At 40.8% G+C, this 21,629-nt stretch overlaps 1 protein-coding gene across 1 annotated transcript in view; it reads right to left on the reverse strand.

Moving 5' to 3' along the window:
* Positions 1 to 21,629, reverse strand: part of RHPN1 (rhophilin Rho GTPase binding protein 1) — a 1,554,789-nt gene that overhangs the window by 50,382 nt on the left and 1,482,778 nt on the right. The window contains exon 14 of the mRNA XM_044067337.1: positions 6,226 to 6,384. Within this exon, the coding sequence (XP_043923272.1) occupies positions 6,226 to 6,384 (159 nt within the window). The remainder of the gene's footprint in view (positions 1 to 6,225; positions 6,385 to 21,629) is intronic.

Consider the following 21,629-nt stretch of genomic DNA (forward strand, 5'->3'; position numbering starts at 1 on the left):
ACCTCCAAACAGTCTCTACCAACTTCATTTGTGCCCTAATCAAAAAATTAAAACCAACCACCCCATCAGCTGACCTCTTACCAGCAGAGTACTTACAAAAGCTGCCAAAGCCATAGCGTATCCCATTGCCATCCTAATCAACAGATCCCTAACAGAGGGCACTATCCCAACCATCTGGAAAGTATCCAGTGTCATTCCACTACATAAGGGGAGAAGTTCTACAGAACTATCCAGTTACAGACCCACAGTCATCCTTTCGCCACTTGCAAAGATCATGGAGAAATGTGTCCACAAGCAACTTATGCACCATCTCACCCAGAACAACATACTAGCTAGCTCCCAACATGGATTCAGGCCTCACCACAGCATCACTTCTACCCTTCTCTCTTTCACTAATGCTATCACTAATGCTATCCACCAAAATCAGAACAACAACATGCTTTCCTCTGTCATTTTCCTGAACCTATCAAAGGCCTTTGATATGGTCAATCACTATCTTCTTTTACAACACTTAAAACCATCTCCCTGGACAACTTTGCCATTCAATGGTTCCGTTCCTATCTAAGTGGTAGATAGCAGGCTGTCCTTTGGCAGGATATACTGTACACCCTACTACCTCTCACCCTCAGAGTCCCCCAGGGGTCTATCTTAGGTCCACTACTCTTTTCAATTTTCATTAATAACCTCCACACAGCCACACCAGAAGCAAACTGTATCCAATATGCGGATGACTACACACTGATCTGTAATACCTCTTCCCTGTCCAACTTACAAACCTTAACCCAGAATATATTTCGTACAGTTGAAAACTGGCTCACTAATCACCACTTGCTGTTAGACACAAATAAAACTAAACTACTCCTCTTCACCCCAACCAGTAGATCCACCCCCCTCACCTTCTCCATAACCTCCACCAATGGCTCCACCATCACTCCTGAGACCAATACTAAGCTCCTAGGTGTCATAATTGACAATAATCTCAAATTTGACTTTCACATCAATAAAACTATCAAAACTGCTAATAAAAAACTTGGTCTACTATATAGAAATAAATCCTTCCTAACCCCATTAGCTAGGACTGCCACCGCCAGAACCCACTTACGCTCAATCCTTCTGTACACTTCCCCCATTCTCACCAATCTGAATAAAACTGACCTAAATAAACTAACTTGCAGCTATAACCATACCAGCTAGAGTTGCCATGAGCTCTTCATACAGGACCCGCCATTGCCGTAACCTTAAGCCCCTCGGATGGTTCGAACTACCCACATTAATCCAGTTTAATCAGCTCATTATCACCCACAAAATTCTATATAAACACGAAAACACTCCAGCTCTAACAAATATCTTAAAACCATACCATAATCTCAGATCACTCAAATCATCCAACACATTTCTTGTCCAAACTCAAAAAGCAACTAATTCTGCTGGTGACTCCCTGTTTGCCAACTTCATTGGAAAAACATGGAACTCTCTCCCAACTATTCTTACTTGGGAACCATCGCTAAACCATTTCAAAAAAGGCCTCAGACAATACCTTATGGGACACAGGCTATGTCCCTATACCAACCCTGACTAACTCCTATCCTAAACCCTCTGTCTTATGCAAGCCACTTCTATCTTTCTTCTTTACTGATAGTAGCCACATCTGTCTGATAGGTAGCAAAAGTCTTTATACTGCCTCTCTAAGACCACAGAGTATGTAATTTTGTAAATAAGCTGTAAGCAACTTGTGAATAGTTTCTACTTCAGTATGTACTGCTTAACAACTCTTGCATATAACCCTGCTTCTACCTTATTCAACATGTATTTTGTAATCACTCTTACTTTTGTGCAAGTCCCCCCTACGGGGACGCCTCTATAAGTACTGTATAGATATTATTGCTTTTTTATAAGTGGAACTGTTTATTGTTTGTAACCTGGAGCTTTTTTCCCCGGGCCTCCGCTGAAAATGGACATGTATCCAGTCGGACTATCCCGGTCAACAAATGTAAAATAAATAATTCCTCCCTCTCTTTTACATTCCTATCATTCACAAAACTTCTTTCTTCCATCTTATAGCTTCTACTATTATTTGGCCTGCTTGAACTACACAATATTCCAATATTTTAACATTATTACCCCATAAAATGCTATTCCTGAACGTTTTCTTGCCTAAATTCCACAAGACCTTAAATCTCCACAAACGTTCAGTTTGAATTCTTTTTTCTCTTTTATGTATCTTATATCTTGTAATGATGGACAGAAGGAAGGTTGGCATACTGTGTGTGCAAGAGACCAGATGGAAGGGGAGTAAGGCTAGGTGTATCGGAGGCGGGTTCAAATTGTTTTATCGTAGTGTGGATGGGATGGCGTAGGCATTATCCTAAAGGAACAGTATGCTAAGAGTGTTTTGGAGGTGAAGAGAGTGTCAGAGTGATATTTATGAAGCTGGAAATTGATGGTGTAATGATGAATGTTGTTAGCGCATATGCTCCACAAGTTGGGTGCGCGATGGATGAGAAAGAAAAATTTTGGAGTGAGTTGGATGAAGTGGTGATGACTGTACCCAAGGGTGAGAGAGTGATGATTAGAGCAGATTTCAATGGGCATGTTGGTGAAGGGAACAGAGGGGATGAGGAAGTGATGGGTAGGTATGGTGTTACACAAAGGAATGCAGAAGGTCAGATAGTAGTGGATTTTGCGAAAAGGATAGACATGACTGTGGTGAATATGTATTTTAACAAGAGGGAGGAGCATAGAGTGACATACAAGAGTGGAGGAGGATGCACACAGGTGGATTATATCTTATGTAGAAGGGCCAGTTTGAAAGAGCCTGGAGACTGTAAAGTGGTGACCGGGGAAAGTGTAGTTAGGCAGCACAAGATGGTGGTTTGTAGGATGATGTTGGTGATCAAGAAGAGGAGGAAGAGTGTGAGGGCAGCACCAAGGATCAAATGGTGGAAACTGATAAAAGGTAACTGTGAGGTGGAGTTCAGGGATGAGTTAAGACAGGCACTGGGTGGCAATGAAGAGTTACCAAATAGCTGGGTAATTACAGCAGAGTTAGTAAGGGAAACTGCTAGAAAGGTGCTTGGTATGACATCTGGACAGATGAAGGATGACAAGGAGACATGGTGGTGGAATGAGGAAGTACAGGAGAGTATACAGAGAAAGAGGTTGGCAAAGATGAAGTGGGATTGTCACAGAGATGAAGAAAGTAGACAGGAGTATAAGGAGATGAGGTGCATGGCAAAGAGAGAGGTGGCTAAGGCTAAGGATAAGGCATATGAAGAGTTGTATGAAAGGTCGGACACTAAGGAGGGAGAAAAGGACCTTGGCTAGACAGAGGGACCGAGCTAGAAAAGATGTGCAGCAGGTAAAGGTGATAAAGGATAATGAAGGAAACATACTCACAAGCGAGGAGAGTGTGTTGAGCAGATGGAAAGAGTACTTTGAGAGGTTGATGAATGAAGAAAATGAAAGGGAGAGAAGGTTGGATGATGTGGGGATAGTGAATCATGAAGTGCAATGGATTAGCATGGAGGAAGTAAGGATAGCTATGAAGAGGATGAAAAATGGAAAGGTTGTTGGTCCAGATGACATACCTGTGGAACATGGAGGTGTTTAGGTGAAATGGCAATGGAGTTTTTAACCAGATTGTTTAATGAAATCTTGGAAAGTGAGATAATGCCTGAGGAATGGAGAAAAAGTGTTTTGGTAACAATTTTTAAGAATAAGGGTGATGTGCAGAGCTGTTGTAACTACAGAGGGATTAAAATGATCAGTCACAGCATGAAGTTATGGGAAAGAGTAGTGAAAGCTAGGTTAGGAAGGGACATGATGATTAGTGATCAACAGTATGATTTCATGCCGGGAAACAGTACTACAGATGCGATGTTTGCTCAGAGTGTTGATGGAGAAGTACAGAGAAGGTCAGGAGGAGTTGCATTGTGTTTTTGTAGACTTATATTTGCAATTGTGATGGACAGGTTGACAGACGAGATCAGACAGGAGTTCCCGTGGACTATGATGTTTGCAGATGACATTGTGATCTGTAGTGAGAGTAGGGAACAAGTGGAGGAGACCCTGGAGAGATGGAGATATGCTCTAGAGAGAAGAGGAATGAAGGTCAGCTGGACTAAGACAGAGTATATGCGTGTGAATGAGAGGGAGGATAGAGGAATGCTGAGGATTGCAAGGAGTAGAGGTGGCGAAGGTGGATGAGTTTAAATACATGGGATCAATAGTTCAGAGAAATGGTAAGTGTGGAAGAGAGGTGAAGAAGAGAGTACAGGCAGGATGGAGTGGGTGGAGAAGAGTGCCAGGAGTGATTTGTGACAGACGAGTACCAGTAAGAGTGAAAGGAAAGGTCTACAAGAGGGTAGTGAAACCAGCTATGTTATATGGGTTGGAGACAGTGGCACTGACAAAAAGGCATGAGTTAGAGCTGGATGCGGCAGAGTTAATGATGTTAAGATTTGCAATGGGTGTGAAGAGGGTGGACAGGATCAAGAAAAAGTATATTAGAGGGTCAGCCAGCCCAGGTTGGAAGGTTTGGAAAAGCCAGAGAGGCAAGATTACATTGGTTTGGACATGTACTGAGGAGGGATGGTGAGTATATTGGGAAAATGATGCTAAGGATGAAGCTACCAGGTAATAGGAAAAGAGGAAGGCCTACGATAAGGTTTATGGATGTGGTGAGAGAGGACATGCAGGTGGTTGGTGTGACAGAGCAAGATGCAGAGGACAGGAAGAAATGGAAACAGATGATCCACTGTGGCAGCCCCTAACGGGAACAGCCGAAAGAAGATGATGATATCTTGTAAAACTATAACATCTATATTTCAGTTCTTACACAACTGAATCACACACATTTTCCCAGTATCATTAATAATGCTATTCACATTCACCAAGATTATTCTTAGATTTCTACTTTCCTTTTTTTTTAAATTTTTTTGAAAGTTTTTTGTATTTTTCTTTTTATGTTAAGCCATTCCCCTGTTGAATTCCTTTTACATTGTGCATGATTTTCTTCACATTCCTTTTCTGCTTGATGTTCTTCCCTCAACATATCTCCCATATCTACTTCCCCTTCTTGCATAGCAGACTGTGTATTCTGCAAGAGTATGCGCTTCATACTCCTGTACTTCCATCAGACTGTGTATTCTGCAGGAGTATGCACTTCATACTCCTGTACTTCCAGCAGACCGTGTATTCTGCAGGAGTATGCGCTTCATACTCCTGTACTTCCAGCAGACTGTGTATTCTGCAGGAGTATGAGTTTCATACTCTGTACTTCCAGCAGACTGTGTATTCTCTGCAGGACTACACTCTTCACACACTGTACTTCCAGCAGACTGTGTATTCTGCAGGAGTATGCGCTTCATATATGCTTCATACACCTGTACTTCTAGCAGACTGTGTATTTTACTTGAGTATAATCTTCTTGTACTTCTTGTTGCATATTACCCTGTTTTTCTTCCACTATCACACAAAACTGTCTTTGCATTTTCCATCACACTTTCACTCCTTTCTATCATTTTGTATTTCTACTGCACAATTAAATTTAAAATGCCCTTATTTCAGCAAACAGAGCCAAACCCCACTAGCTTTTGATTTATGGACCATAATGTACCCATAAACACTTAAAAAGGTCAAAGGCATTCAAAAGCCATGGAGCGTAAACACGTTCTTCAGGGCCATTTGCATACACTCATGGGCCTCCACTATGGGAGGCTTAAGTTGTTACACAGTGAAAACTCTATCTTGGCTGAGTACTTCTTGTAGCTTTTGCCAAGCGGTTTGTCTGTGTGACATTTTTAACCCTTTGGGTTGGATGCTTTTGATGTTGAGGATGTAGAGAGGATTCCCCAACAGTGTCAGACATGTATTTCTTCTTTTTGCTTTTTGTCCTTGTGTTTGGGTGAATCATATCTATCAACCATAGTCCTGGCCATTGACATAGAGGGAGATGACCATTACTTTGAAGCCAATACTTCAAAACACTTTAAAACAGAACTGCAGAGGAAGCTGTTTTGCAGAATGCTATGGGTAAAATTGAAAGCTGGCACCATGAAAAATTTTTAGATGTCAAGCTACTGAATTCCTAGTGGCATTAATCTTATTGTTTACGACGACAGACCTCCTCATAAAACACTGTATACTCTAACTTTAGGAAAAACTGCAACTGCAGATAGCAGTATGTTGTCATAATCAAACGCTTTACATGAAATACTGTCTTACCACTGTCTGAACTTCGGGACACTGGGGGGTGATCACACTGATGTCAACTCCATCGTCTTCTATATTCTTCAGTGCCTGCACCACTTCAGCATGCTTAGACCACTTACAATCTGAACCATTTATGGAGACAATATAATCACTTTTTTTCAAACCAGCTTCCTGCAAGGAAAAAAAGAGTAAATTCATATATCCACCATTTTAATTTCATATTATAATATTTCATTTACATGTGCTACACACACACACACACACACACACACACATATATATATATATATATATATATATATATATATATATATATATACATATATATATAATATTTCATGATATGATCAGAAAAGAAATAAAAATGTCAAAACTATAGCAGCAGGGTACACTGGATGCAAAAGGATGTGTTGCTGCCTTCCAGTGTTTGGTTGTCCAGCTCAGTTCTCAGCTGTGGTGCCTTCTGTGCGCAGTCTGTGTACCTACTTTATGTCAGTACATTTTGCCAGGTGCGTCACTTTCCTCCCACATCCCAAGAATGTGTCACAGTTGAACAAAAAATCCTCTAAACTGATCACAGCTGCATTATGCCATGTGTGAGAATACTTGTGCATGTGCATTCATGCTGCGATAGACTCAGGAAACTTTTCAAAAGTCTTGTATCCACAGAGCGGTGGGATATGTTCTGGTTCCCCATTACAACAAACTGGAATAAACAGATATAAGGAGAATATACATATGAATAAATGAAAGCTAAACATATACTTCCTTGAAAGCTGGCTGAACCTAAAGTGTAATAAAATGTGCAAGATTCTGGTAACTCTATATGCACATTAGTCAAGCAGGTAACTATTTGCAGGAGAGCTTGAAAGAACATGGTTTATATGCAGTGTAGGTAGCACAGTGCAGAACAAGTATCATCATTTATGTGCAGCAAAGTAAAGGTGCAATTTAAACATTAAAATTAGCAAAGTACCATACAAAGGGTAACATGTACAGAAAACAAACATGGATACTAAGCAGAAAGAATAGTTGTGTAAAATCTTACCATAACCATAGACGTCCTTCTTCTATATGCTGCAGTATTCATCACATAAGGGGAGCTCACCTCCGGCAGAGTTGTATGTCCAGCCAGTATCCAAAAAACTACATGCTACTGCAAGGCACGTGGTACGTCGCACATCATCACTCATACACTGGCCATAAAGAGATGTCGGGTATAAGGCGGACGTCAGTATGCACCTACCTCAGAACTGTACATCACCCAATACCAGCCTGAGATCCTAGTTGAGAAACATATCAGCAGAAAAGAAACTAGGCAAACATCAGGGGGATGGGCAGGGGGGGGGATCAATACTGCACTATATAGAAGAGAAGGCTGTCTATGGTTATGGTAAGATTTTAAACAACTATTCTATGCCCTTCTATTCATGTGCTGCAGTATTCATCACATAAGGGAGAATGGCAAAGCTCATGCTTGGGACAGGTTGGGAGGAGGAAGAGCAGATGCTTTTTCTACAAAAACATGTAGAATTGCTCTGGCAAACCCAGCCCTAGACTTGGAGATGGTGTCAAGCTTGTATTGTTTAGTGAAAGTATGGACAGAGGACCAGGTGGCTGCCTCCAGGACAGAGCCAGTATCTAAGCCTTTAAAGAATGTCCCCAAGAAGAGACTGCTCTCATACAGAGAGCCTTCACTGGAGAAGGAAGGCTCTTACCATTACTTAATCAGCAAAAGGAAATAGCTTTAGAAATCCAGTTGGAAATAATTTGCTTAGAAACTGATCGAAGCAGAGCCCTTAGGTGGTAAGAGACAAACAGGCATTCAGTCTTACGTACAAGTTTGGCTTTGTCAGGACAGTATCAGAGTTGTCTGTGCACATTCAAGGTGTGCAAGATTATCTCACTTATACACTAAGGGGGAGGAAAAAAAGGTAGGTAGATTAATAGACTGATTAAAGGACAACTCATTTACCACCTTGGGCATAAAAGAAAGATTATAAGAAGAAAGAAACTATGTTGGCTCCTGAAGTTCGGGACTCATATATTCAAATAGAAAAGCTGTTATTTAAAGAAACCTCAGTGTTTCTGAATTTGCAGAGTCTGCAGCGGTATGAAGAATTAGACATTACTCCTAGGGGGTTGCGTAGTATCAAAAATCCCTCTACGCCCTTTGACCTGACTAACCCAGAGGAAAAGCAATTTTATGATAGGTGGTTAGCGGCTGCTCATCGGTGCAGCAAAGAGTGGGTCCGAATACTGATAGAAAGAGATGTACTTAAAAAGCAAAAGTTGAGGGAGGAGATTAAAACAATGTGCATCGAAATCTCTAACAAAATTAAGCAAGATGATTTACAACAGTTCTTGGTGAAGACTAACAAACAGCTGAATGTATATGAGTCGGAACTCATCGACCGTAAAAAAAGTAAACTACATAGAGATTTACGTGACTATGAGAACAAGACAGCGTTTTTGCTGTCAGCCAATCAGAAAGCTCGACGACAACGTGTGCATTTTGAACGTAGAGAGAAGGAAAACGAAGTAGAAGGAGCAGGGTATGTTTCAGTAGAAAGTGGATTATCGCAAACCGAAGCAGAAACATACAATGAAGAGTATCCAGCGCTCCCTAAACCTGGGAATCAAAAGGGACTAAATTTGTTTCAGGAGAACCGTTTCAGTCGGAAACGGAGTTGGAATGGACAGGGTTATAATGGGGAAGGGTATGGAAAGCAGCGTTCAAACAACAACAAAAAAAGCAAATGGGATGGACAATGGGACTAAAACTGTTTGTGAGTATGATAAATACGAGTATGTGGTAAATTTATCTGGTTGCAGTTTGTCACAATGTGCATTAAATATTTTAAACAAAGGTTTGAAATTTGTACCCACAGTTCTACCTAGGGTACATATGCTAAAGGCAGACGTATTTCATTTTACTCGCAAACTGCATTTAATGGACATGTTTCACTGTTCCAACAATGATTTTTCAATGAGAAGTAATCAAGGAGTCAGTAATATTACATCAGTTAACAATATAGATGAGGAATTTTTTTCGTGTAACTCAGAAGTGGATATAAGTGGTCATAGGGAATTCGATACTAGTTTAATTACAACAGCTAGTACTTTTATGCCACCTCAAAGTAATGATAGTATCAAATATTTTCATAAGTCACTAACACAAAATGTGGAAATGGAATGTGAAAGATTTAAATGGAAGAATAAAAAAAACTATTAAGTATAATCTTAGTAAAATGGAATGGGAATGTTTAAATGCTCTGAGCAGAGATAACAATATTATATTTAAACCTTCTGACAAAGGAGAGAAATTGGTCATATTAAATGTAGCTCAATATTTAGAAATGTGTTATGAGCATTTAAACAATGAAGAGATATACGAACAGATAGACATCAATGATTATAATGAAGCACAAAAAAAGTATGAGCATATTATTGACAAAGGCTATAGGTTACAATATTTTTCTTACAAGGATATAAAAGATAAATTTAATATTAATACCCCGAGAATGCCCTGCTTTTATTGCATCCCAAAAATACATAAAAATGTTTTTCCACCACCAGGACGTCCTATAGTATCAGCGACAAATGGTTATTTGGAAAATATCTCAAAGTTCTTACATGTATATTTGATGCCGATTGTTAGTAAATTACCATCATATATTAAAGATGTCTTTGACTTAATATCGAAAGTAAAGGATATATGTTGGCAGGATGACATGTATTTTGTGGTAATAGATGTGGTAAGCTTATATACAAACATAAAGCATGAAGATGGAAAGACTGCTATCAAGTATTTTATGGGCAATGAAGATGTTGTTAACTATGTATTAGAACTATTTGACATATGTTTAACTAACAACATGTTTGAATTTAATGGATCGATGTACAAACAGAAGCAGGGCACAGCGATGGGGGCAGCTTTTGCCCCCAGTTATGCTAATGTATTTATGGGGCTTTTTGAAAGCAAATGTATATATACAAATTTCTTTTTCAAGAAATATGTATATAGATACTATCGTTTTATTGATGATTGTTGTTTATTTGTCAAGGTGGACAACAAGAAGTAAATAAATTTTTAATGGAGATACAAGACAACACTATGGGTATAAAGTTTGATGGGTTACAAAAGGGTCAGAAGGTCCAATATTTAGATATTTCTCTAATAGGCAGTAAGGGGCATAAATTGGAATATCAAATACACAGGAAATTTCAAGGGGCTGGCTCCATACTGCATGGTAGCAGTTATCATCCAGCACATATAATTAAGGCAATTCCCTATACAGAGTTGAACAGGGTAAACAGATTGTGTAGTAATTCTATTACCAAAGAAAAGGAATTTATACAAAGTTGTGAAAAATTTAAAGAAAGAGGCTACGATGAATATAATTTAAAGGAAAGTTTAAACAAGGTTAAAAAATGTGGTAAATATTATGGTGGGGGAACATGGAAGATACCACAAGACAGCAAAGAAGATTTATATTTTGTGTCTACCTTCTCTATATTATCAGATAGTATCAGAGAACATGTTTTAAATAGTTGGAATTTATTAAAAAAAGAAGTAGACTATTTATCGAAGAAGAATGTTACTTTTTCCTATAAAAGAGGGAGAAACATACAAGACTTTCTGGTACATAGCCGATTTAGAATGGCTAATATGCCAATGTACTCACAAGCTATAGATCAGGGTACCAAAATATGTGGTAAATGTACTATTTGTAAGTTTATTGTACCACAATTCTATAAAATCAATGGCAGTTCAGTTAAAATCAAGGGAATATACAACTGTAATTCAATAGCGGTAGTTTATGGAATAGAATGCCCGTGTAAAAAGTTCTATGTGGGAGAGACGAAAAGAACATTAGCATGTAGGATCAAGGAACATGTTAGGGATATTTTGAAAAACAAGGAAACTAGCCCGTTGGCAGGGCATTTTCATAAATATCATGGGGGGAGTGTGGAGAATTTGAAGGTGACAGTGTTAGATAGTATTGAGAATACTAACTATTTAAATGACAAGTGTATAAAACAAATATTAAGGAAAAAAGAATTATATTTTATATTAAAATTCAATACGCTCAAACCGTACGGTTTGAATTGTGACTGTTCATGGAAAAGTTTGCTTTAGTAAGTGTAGTTTAAAAATGTGTAGAGTTTTATGCATTTTACCTTTTTTAAAAAATATATGAGTGATGTGGTTGATTGAATAATTTGGTTGATTGAATAATTGGATGTAATTAACCTGAAAGTTGAAGTTGTTTAAAAAGGAGGGTGACTGTTAGTGCAATGAATAATTTACTCTGTAAAAGCTGTTTGCCGAGGCGCTAGAGAACAGAACTGTGTTTCTTCTGTTGTTGGATGTAATTACATCTTACTGGATTAAAAGTTTTCTACAAGTTGCTGCGGAGTCCTGCTGTGTGGTATAACATAAAAGAAAGATTAGTTTGCAAAGAACCTGGTTTCTATGAAAGACAATGAAGGAGGGATTTGACATCACGGCTTGTAACCCAAAGACCCTCCTGGCAGAGGGTAATGGTCAATAACAAAACAGCTTTCCAAGTGCAGTGCTGCAGGGAAGAAGAGCTTGCTGGTTAAAATGTTCCCAGTGTAAGCTTCTCTAACACAAAATTGAGATCCCAAGGAGAAGGTACTGGTTTCCTTGGAGGTTCAATATGAAGGACGCCTTTTAGGAACAGTTTAACCTCTAACTTGGAGGCTAGTGGTGGAGATACAAGCAGACAAGCAAAGATGGCTGAAAGGTTAGCCTTCACAGAAGAGTAGGACAACCCAGCCCTTATCAATTCATACAGATAGGACAAGACCACAGGAATATCAACTGACAGTTCTGGCCCCCTGCAGAACCTGTAGCACGTCCTCTGGAAATAGGTGTCTATAAGGGATTAAAACCCTATCACCCACAAGGTCAGATTCAGGGTTGATCGTTGTGGATATACTAGGATCCCCTTGTTGTGTGTGAGTAGATCCATCCAGTGGGGTAACTTGTGATGACTGCCCCTGGCTAGGTGCAGAAGGGGGAACCAGTGCTGCCTTGGCTAAAATGGAGTCAACAACGAGATTTTTGGCTGATCCTGGTAAATCTTCAGTAGGACCTTTTGTAGGAGAGGTAAGGGGTAATGCATACAGAAACATCCCCTTCCAAGAGAAAGACAGTGTGTCCATCTTCCAGACCAAGGGATGTGGGACCATGCCACAAAATTTTGGAAGTTGTTTGTTCATCGGGGAGGCAAAGAGATCTACCTGAGGTATACCCAAGTGATGGATTAGGTCCAGAAACACATCCCTGTGCAACATCCACTTGTGGGATTGGGTCGTGGACCTGCTTAAAGAGTCTGCCACTACAGTCTGAACTAAGGGGAGGTAAACTGCCTGAAGGGTAATTCGGTTCTGTAAGGCTAATTCCCAGGCAAATAGGGCTAGTCTGCTTAGAATGTAAGACATCGTTTCCCCCTGCTTGTTGATGTACCAAAGGACTTTGGTGTTGTCTGTGAACCCCCTCAGTACTCCCAGAGCTAGGTTGGTTTTGAAGATTTGAAGGGCATAAACATGGGCCCTCATCACCTTTACATTGATATGTTCCTGTGCCTGTTTGAGACCAAACATTTCTGATCCTCCAGGCTTGAAGAGTTGCATCCCAACCTGTCTGAAGCATCTGTGAATAACTCTAGGGAAGGAAGGGGTGTGGTTGTAGATGAAGACTAGGGTTTTTGGTAACTTGTAGGATCCACCAATCTAGTTCCCTTCTTATACAAGGAAGGAGTGGAATCAAGAACTCTAAAGAATGTGAGTGTTGCATCCAAACTGCTCTTAGATACCACTGAAACTTCCTCATGTCTAGTTTGGCTAAGGGTAGCATGGGGATGGTGGATGCATATACCCATGGAGATGTAGGAAGTCCCTGGCTGAAAATGACTGTAGGGGAAGAATGCTCTGAAAATAGGAGATCAGGAATAGCACCTTCTCTGTGGGTGGAGATGCTAACATTTTGTCTGTTTGTATCCTGCAGCCCATAAAAATGTGGTCTTGTAATGGGGTGAGAGAGGACTTCGGGTAGTTTATGGTGAAAGCTCTCAAGAAGTGCAATACTGAAGGAAAGATTTAACTGAAGAAAGTCCTAGGGACTGTGCCCGAATCAAAAGGTCATCGAGGTAAGGGAAGATTTGAATTCCCTGCTTTTTGCAGAATCCTATGACAGGACCAACCATTTTGTGAAAACCCTTGGTACCACAGAGAGAGACCACAGGGCAAAGCACAAAAGTGAAAATGCAAGGAAGCAACAGAAAAACATAAAAATCGTTTGAACTATTTGAACTATGTATAGTCATACCCTTCGGGAAAAACAAGTTAACCCCAAGCTACCATATAGGTGGCAATCCACTAAGCACAGAAGAGGTTATCAGGGACCTGGGGACCCAGGTTGACAGTGGCCTTTCTTTTGACACTCACGTTGCTAAAGTGGTTAGAAAGACCTTCTACATTGCCCACCTGTTCATGAAGGGATTCACATCCAGATCTAGTGAGGTCATTGTTCCCCTGTACTCTTCACTTATCAGACCAATGATCGAGTACAATGCCCCATTCGGGATGTATCTCACCCGACATCTGCAGCAATTGGAGAGACCCCAAAAGTTCCTCACCAAAAGGATAAAGGGACTCCAAAATCTGTCATATGCTGCCAGATTGAAGAAACTCCAGCTCTATTCAGTCGCATACCGTCTGCTCAGAGGTGACATGTGCCTGACATACAAGGCCATGTCCAACCCGGAATTAATGGACATGCTCCACCTCAAAAAATCCAAATCCACCAAAACCACTAGAGCAAGTGACTTGAACCTTAGCATGGATATAAATAGGACGTGCTGGAGGGATAGATTTATCACTCAGAGACTCCCTATGCTGTGGAATAAAATCCCGGTCCATGTGAGGCAGAGCACCTCGCTGGCTCTGTTCAAGAGAAATCTTGACCAGTGGATGGGAGATCGTAGGTTTACCCCGGGAATCATCTCTGTGTCACTGCTGGACAGAGGCACAACAAACTAATGGGTACAGTATTTTTTCATATAAGGGGTGGCGTAAGCCACATAACTTTGGGCTAGGCTTATAAATGCCTTAGGGCAGATAGCCTAGTATAAACCTATGAACCTATGAACTGTGGGTGAATGGGAATGTGAAGATAAGCATCTTTTATGTCTACAAGATGCTCATGAATGCCTGGGGAAGAATGAGAGGAAAAAGGGAAGGCAAAGTCAACATAAGAACGGATGGGACTTTGAGAAAGGTGTTTAAATGGGAAAGGTCCAGGATGGGTATCCAAGGGCCATCCTTCCTGGGGACCAGGAACAACCTGGACCAAAATCCTTTCCCTTGTTGGGAAGTGGGAACCTCTTAGACAGTCCCCTCAGAGAGCAGATCTGAGATGACCTGAGGGAAAGAAGCTTAACAGATCTTTGGAGTGGTGTTGTGATACCTCTGAATGAGGTATATTTTTTCCAGACCATGAAATATCCTGTTTTGATGATGGAGAGGACCCAAGAGTCCTGGGTGATCAGTTTCCAAGCAGCAAGAGACAGATTGAGGAGAAGAGATAAGGGAGTGGATGGCCCTAGAGGTCAGTAGTCACAGGCTACCTGCCTTAGGTTGGGGCTGAAAGGACTGTTTTAGAGCAGGAGTGGCTGGAGCAGACTTAGAAGAGGCTGGCTTCCTAGATCCTCTCTTACTTTTAGAAGAAGAGGACAGGGATGATTTTCTTACAAAGGCAGTCTTAACTGGGTAGTTCCTTTGGAACCGTGGTACTGGAGATACAAGAATATGTTTGAGGTCCTGTAACTCCTTCCCTTTTTCCTGTAAAGTTTTGAAGAGTTTTGCTGCCAAACTACAAAATAAGGCTTTGTTATCTAAGGATGTGTCCATTAGTTTAGCCTTGAAATCCTCAGGCAAGGGTTGTAGCCTGAGCCAAGAGTATCTTCTTAGGACTGGCCCAGTCGCAGCTGTCCTAGCAAAAACATCAGCAACATCACTTGTGCACATGAGTTGAGGATAGCTGCCAATTAAGATTTAGCTGGGGAATCTGGGATGTTTGCTAGAAGTTTCCCTGCATCAGCAAGAACAGCTAGGGAGTACTTTGCCATGTTTGTCAGATAATTAATTGCCCGGAAGGCCAAAGTGGCAGAGGTGTAAACCTTTTTCCCCAAACATTCCATGACCTTACTTCTCTATATCAGAGGGTATGAAGGAGGCGGATGTGAGCAATCTGAAAGCCATCTCCATAGAAACAGATATGGTAGCTGGGTAAGCAGAAGGAGCCTTGAAAAGGAACTCGCAGTCCTTGTGTACTTTATACAAACGCTCCAGATGCTTAGGGGCAGGGGGCTGAGAGTCTGGACACTGAGAAGCAGCCATAAATGCATCCAAAAAAGCAGGCAGGACTGTAAGGATTGCAGAAGGAGATGGGGAATCATCTGCAAGAGGTCATAGTACCTCTTCTGTATGTCTGAAACTTGGGAACAGTCCCACCTGAAAAAAAAATCTTTCATTTTGATAATACTCTCTCCAAAGGAAATATCCTCCCCAGGGGAATCTGCACCATTATATTCCTCCTATGGGGAGGCATACCCTAGAGGGTAGGCTACCAGTGTGGAGTAGACCAAAGATTCCTCTGCAGAAGAATCCTCCTCTTCTGAAGGGGTGTCAACAGCTGTACTTTTAAAGGTAATTGAAGGGGAAAAAGGCCTGCAGATGAACAGAAGAAGGAGAAAACTTGCGAAGGGCCATGAAAGCATTAAAGAGGTTTTGTGAAAAAGACTGCCAATCAGGAGACTGCTCTAGTGGAGCAAGAAAAACATGTTTTGTTTTGGCCTTCTTTATAGGGCTTCCATGTGATGAGTGGTGGAAGGGCCCGACACCGGCCTACATTCGTCATCTGTAAGCACATCCTCATGCACAGTGATTTGCATGACATAACGAGGGCCTTTGGAGATAACAAGCCTGGGTTCCCCCTTTTCCCCCAGGTCGGACACCTGCACTTTCCTTGTGGATGTGCTGGTGGACTCTTTCGGGGTTTCTCCCGTGGTACCCGCTGAAGATAAATCCCCCACCTCCAGCACAGCCTCCGGGCCTACATCAGACTCGGGAGAAATTACTGGAAGACAGGGTGCAGCTGAAAGTTCAGGCCACGATTTCTTGGCCTTTTTCGATAAGGGCTCATCCGAATGACCCAACATCACTTCCATCTCCCATGCTAGGCTATTAAGGAGCTGGTTCTCCAAGTAGAGTTTAAGAGAGAGGATAAATGGCTCCTAAGGGTCTTAGGGATGAAGGACTTGCAAACAGCTCACGTGGTATAGTTGTGGTTTGGGCCGAGACAGAAAAGGCAAAGATCGTTGGTGTCTTTATGTGGAATCTGCCTTCCATACTGACACTTGCCCTTCCTAGCTGTCGTGAAACCCATCAAACAAGTAGCAGCAAAACATCTTAGAAGAAAAAACCCCAATGGGTACTTACCTGGTATCTGGTACACAACTGTTCTGGCGAGTGAACGTTTGGAGCAGGTGATCTGACAGGCGGCAGAAAAGTTCTGGGGTAGGTGCGTGCAGACGTCCGCTTTATACCCAATGTCTCTTTATGGCCAATATGCGCATGATGTTGTGTGACGTAGTACATACCTCGCAGTAGCATGTAGTCTTTTGGACACTGGTTGGATGTATGAGTCAGATGGAGGCAGACTCCCCTTATGTGATGAATACTGCAGCATATGAATAGAAGGACATCTATTAATAACTAAGGATGCAGACATAAAAAGGAACACAACTATATTAACGATCATGTTTATTTACTGTGCACTGCTAAACTGACAAACTTTTCCAGGGAGCAGTGGACCCCTAACCTTTGTAAAGATAAGTGGAGATGAGTAACCAAAGAAAAGGTCCACAGAGACTGGGAAGAAGTTACAAGAAAAAGCTAAGGAAAATGATGAAACTGAGAAACCTGAAGTTGGAGGTAAAGCTAGAAGAAGGGGTTATAGAAAGAAAAAATTCTCAAACTGAGACAGACTTCAAGTCAGAGGGAAGATGGGGGGAGTCATTTGCAGTACTGCTGCTCATTAACCTTCTTTTGTGAAGAATGAGAAATGGAGACCCCCCTTACCTGCATTAGTGGGGGAGGAGACAGAGCATTCTTCTTCTTGGGATGTAACCAGTGAAGAAGATCCCAGTCTGTCCAGGCTACAGGTTAGCCATCTACATTTAAATGAAGTCCCAATGGGAGGATGACACACTGAAACAAGTCAAATTGAGAATGTATCGAGGGTATTGCTGGAGGATTTCCCCTGTAGGACTGCCACCAGTCTACCCAAACTTTGATATATAAATGACCACCTGAATACAGTGGGAAAAATAGAGAGAAAGGAGACTACATGATAGTTGCTAGTATTCAAACATTTAGAATAACAGTCTTGAGAATGACCCATGTGTATTGTGGTTTATTTTGGCATGGACAAAAGTGGGGGTCTTTGTAAGGTTTTACTGGCAGGGTGTAATGAAAGAGATTGAAAACTACCGTGTTACATGTTCAGCATGTTTTATGATTTAAAAGTCCCATAATTCCAGTGCCATTAATAGAGATACCATAAGTGAAACAGACGCTGCAGGGTCACTGGTCAGTTCCAGCAATGGACATAAGTATTAATTAGTGATCTGAGACTCTGACATTTGATTTCATGAGTGGATTCCCATCATGGGAGCCACTTCCAATGTGACCGCAAAGCAAATTACAATTATTCTTCCATGTATACATACCAAAGAAGACTTTAATGGAACAAGATACTCCTTTTATGTCCAAGGACATGTAGCATCTTTACAAGAACTTTCATGTAAAACAAGTAAGAGTCTATTTATCCCCAAACATATAGTTTGGTAGAATGATTCAACAGTACTGTAAAGTCTATGCAAAAGGCATGTTGAGAAAGAAAAAACTGAGACAAACTGTTGCCCTGTTTAATGTATTTCATGAGGAAGGTATTCCAAGCCTCTACAGGATTTGAATTATTGCATAGCAGATATCCTAGAGGGTAGCTGGATGTAGTAAAATAAATTTAGGATGAACATGAGACTGTTTTTAAGAATGTAGTAGAGCACTAAACTAGTTTACAAGAAAAGACGAAGCTGATAATGGCAGTTGCACAAAAGCATATGGAAAGGGCACAAGCTTGACAGCAGGGAGTATATAACAGAAACGCCAGGAGTAAGGAATTCCAAGTATGAGACAAGGTCTTGGTTTCTGGTCCTTGCATTTGAGAATAAGTTCCTAAGTTGTAGGGACTTTAAAAAGTTATTGAATGGGAAAATAAGATAAAATCAAAGGTGAGGCAGACAGGAAAAGGTGCCTTAAACAAATTCATCATATAAATGTAGTGAAACCCTGGACAGAAACCCAGATAAACGTGAGGAGTGCAGGGTCAGAGATTACAGACTGTGAAAAAGAAAAACAACTGCTACCAACACCTCCAAGTGATGACTGACAAGACCTACTTTAAGTTACAAAAACATGAAGCCCATTAATTTCTTTTGGGAAAGAGACATCTTCTCTTAATTGACAGGCCAAACCTCCCTCAATAGGCACCACACAAACTACTTTGAGGAAAAAGTTAATTCAAACCCTAAAAATGCCACAAGCCAAGAAACTAGTAGTATAAGAATAGATATAAAATACTGAAACTAAGAATGACAGAAAAGTTGACTATTGACAGCAACAGCTCCACTGTGCTAGTACCAAAAACAAAAAGTACTATTTGATTTTTGTAAACTAAATAGCATGTCCAAGTTTGATAACAACCCCAACACCTATGGTAGATAAGCTGATGGAATGACTGGGTAAAGCCACGTTCCTCACTACCATGGATCTGATCAAGGGATATTAGCAGGTTACCTTCACCAAAGAGGTTAAGGAAGGGAAGAGAAGAGAAGACTGCATTCTGTACTGTGCATGGCCTCTTCCAATATACCATCCTTCTCATTGATCTCTATGGTGTCCTGGTCATATTTCAAAGACCAATGGATTAAGTAATACAACCCCATCAATCTTATGCAGTGGCTTACTTGCATGACAGTTATCCACGCAAAGGAATGATATACTCATCTCCATAAAGTTCGAGCAGTTTTGGACTCCTGGAGGAAGGCCAAGTTTACCATTAATGTTCCAAAATGCAAGACTGGCATGACTAAACCAAGATTAGGTAATTTGGGATATGTTACAATACAAGGATCAATCAAACCTTAGAGAGAGTGAGAGAGAAAACATGCAGGCTCTGAAAGAATGTCCAGTTCACTAAATAAAATAATAAGTAAGAGCTCTCCTGGGACTTGTAGGGTACTACAGAAAATGTATTTCAGAATTTACATCTATAGCCTGACCCCTAACAAGCCTGTTTATCTATAGAGGTTCACAGGCACTTAAATGGCAGACTATGGGTGGTATTCATTGTCATTGCACAAGTGCAAAGTGCAGTTCAGAGACAAAAGCTGTGTTTATGTGCAATGGCTAGAAACTGATTAAGAATTTCATAGACAAATGAGTAGCTATTGAGATGGAAATGATATGGCACATCATTTGCACACATTTAACAATACAAGTGAGTACTTTTTCTCCAGCTTTTGGGATTCTGAGATGCTTTTTGTTATGCAAGTACACAGTGCACACTTGTCTAATAAAAAATTAATCTGAGCCTTTTACAGTCACTTTGTAATTGGCAAATATGCCTCGCCCCGCCCGCAAACCTAACTGTGTCCCTCTTTAAGCTGCTTGTCTCACCCTCACTGCAGACCAGTGCCCTGAGCAGCACTCATCGACCTACAAGGAAAAGACATAGACAAATAATATCTGTCACCTTAACTTTGCACAGCAAAATTACTTGATAGATTTAGAGTATACACAGAGATCATAAGGGCTTTGGTGAACATACATGGTACACAAACTGGAAATGGTGGAATCTGTTGCCTTCCTATTCCTGTAGATGCCAAGGTATGTATAACTCTCACTATACTTGCAACAGGGACCTTTCAGAATCAGACTGGGGGACACACTGGTATTTTAAAGGCCTTCTACCTCAAGGCTACGGCAGGTGTTCCTTGATATATTCCTGGCCTATATGGATGAGTACATTAAATTACCACTGTTACCACAGGACTGAATCACTGCCATGAATGCAGTCTATGCCAGCTAGTGTGCGATGCATGTGGTTGCATCAGTGTACTGGTCTAGCACCCTTCTCACATATGGCATACAAGTTCACTACGCTGCCAATTCCTGTCCAGCAAGATCCCTTATGGTCGCCTACTTGATAAGTACAGACGATTATAATTTAGTTACCCATAGTTATTTCTCTACTTATAAAATGAGATATGTATAAATTACTAACTACTCCTTTTTTGTGTGTCCCATCTTTGTTATGTTTTCTAAGTGATACACTCTAACCCACTGGAACCTTGGCTGATGACACCAATCTGTAAACCACAGAAAGCTGCAGCATCAGCCTATCCCAGACACAGATAGTTAGCTGAGCCTGTTTCTGCTGCCAGGACAAATTCAGGGAAGGCCTTCCGTATGACCCTACTACTGCATTCAGAATCTTCATGATGTGCTACAATTTGCGTAACATAGTCCAGCATCAGTCTTGTGTGCAGCTGACACAACCAGTGACCAATAAAGGCAGTTGAGTTCTCCCTACTGTTTGTACTATCACTGAGAATAGCGATGGTGGCCTGTCCAGTGCAACAGTAATTGAAATTGTGTCATATCTGAAATGTGTTATACATAATGTTCCCTAGTGACAGTGATAGTCCCATAGACTGTGAGTATATACTAGCATGTGCGCTTGACACTGAGATACTACAACAATGGGATCTACTAGATTCAGGAGCAAATGTTGACACTGCCCAAACAGGGTGCATGGGTCTTGATGTTGACTCAGAGGTCCTTCTCAATGTGATGAAGCCTAACTACCTTCTTTATGGAGGAATCCACATGCATGCCTGCAGCAGTTTGTTAGGACAAACGCAGTATCCAGCCTACTCATCCACCAGACGTGCGGACATTCTCAGCCATGTTCAGCACTGGTTTCAATGTGTGCGACATGGAAGACATACATGGTATTGTCCCTGGCTTCTAGCAGATCTTGCATTTACATATTAGCATTGCTACATAAATCTCACATTCTCTTTACACATACACACGCATATATATATATATATATATATATATATATATATATATATATATATATATATGAGAGAGAGAGATAGGGTCTATATTGAATCAGCAAACGCTTAAAAAAGCGAATGCTGATTTATCGACCCTATGTAAGTGAAAGCTTACAATCCTGAACACCCGGA

Source organism: Protopterus annectens, chromosome 3.part1 (genome assembly GCF_019279795.1).
Source record: "Protopterus annectens isolate FY-2018-M chromosome 3.part1, PAN1.0, whole genome shotgun sequence".
NCBI classification, from domain to species: Eukaryota; Metazoa; Chordata; order Ceratodontiformes; family Protopteridae; genus Protopterus; species Protopterus annectens.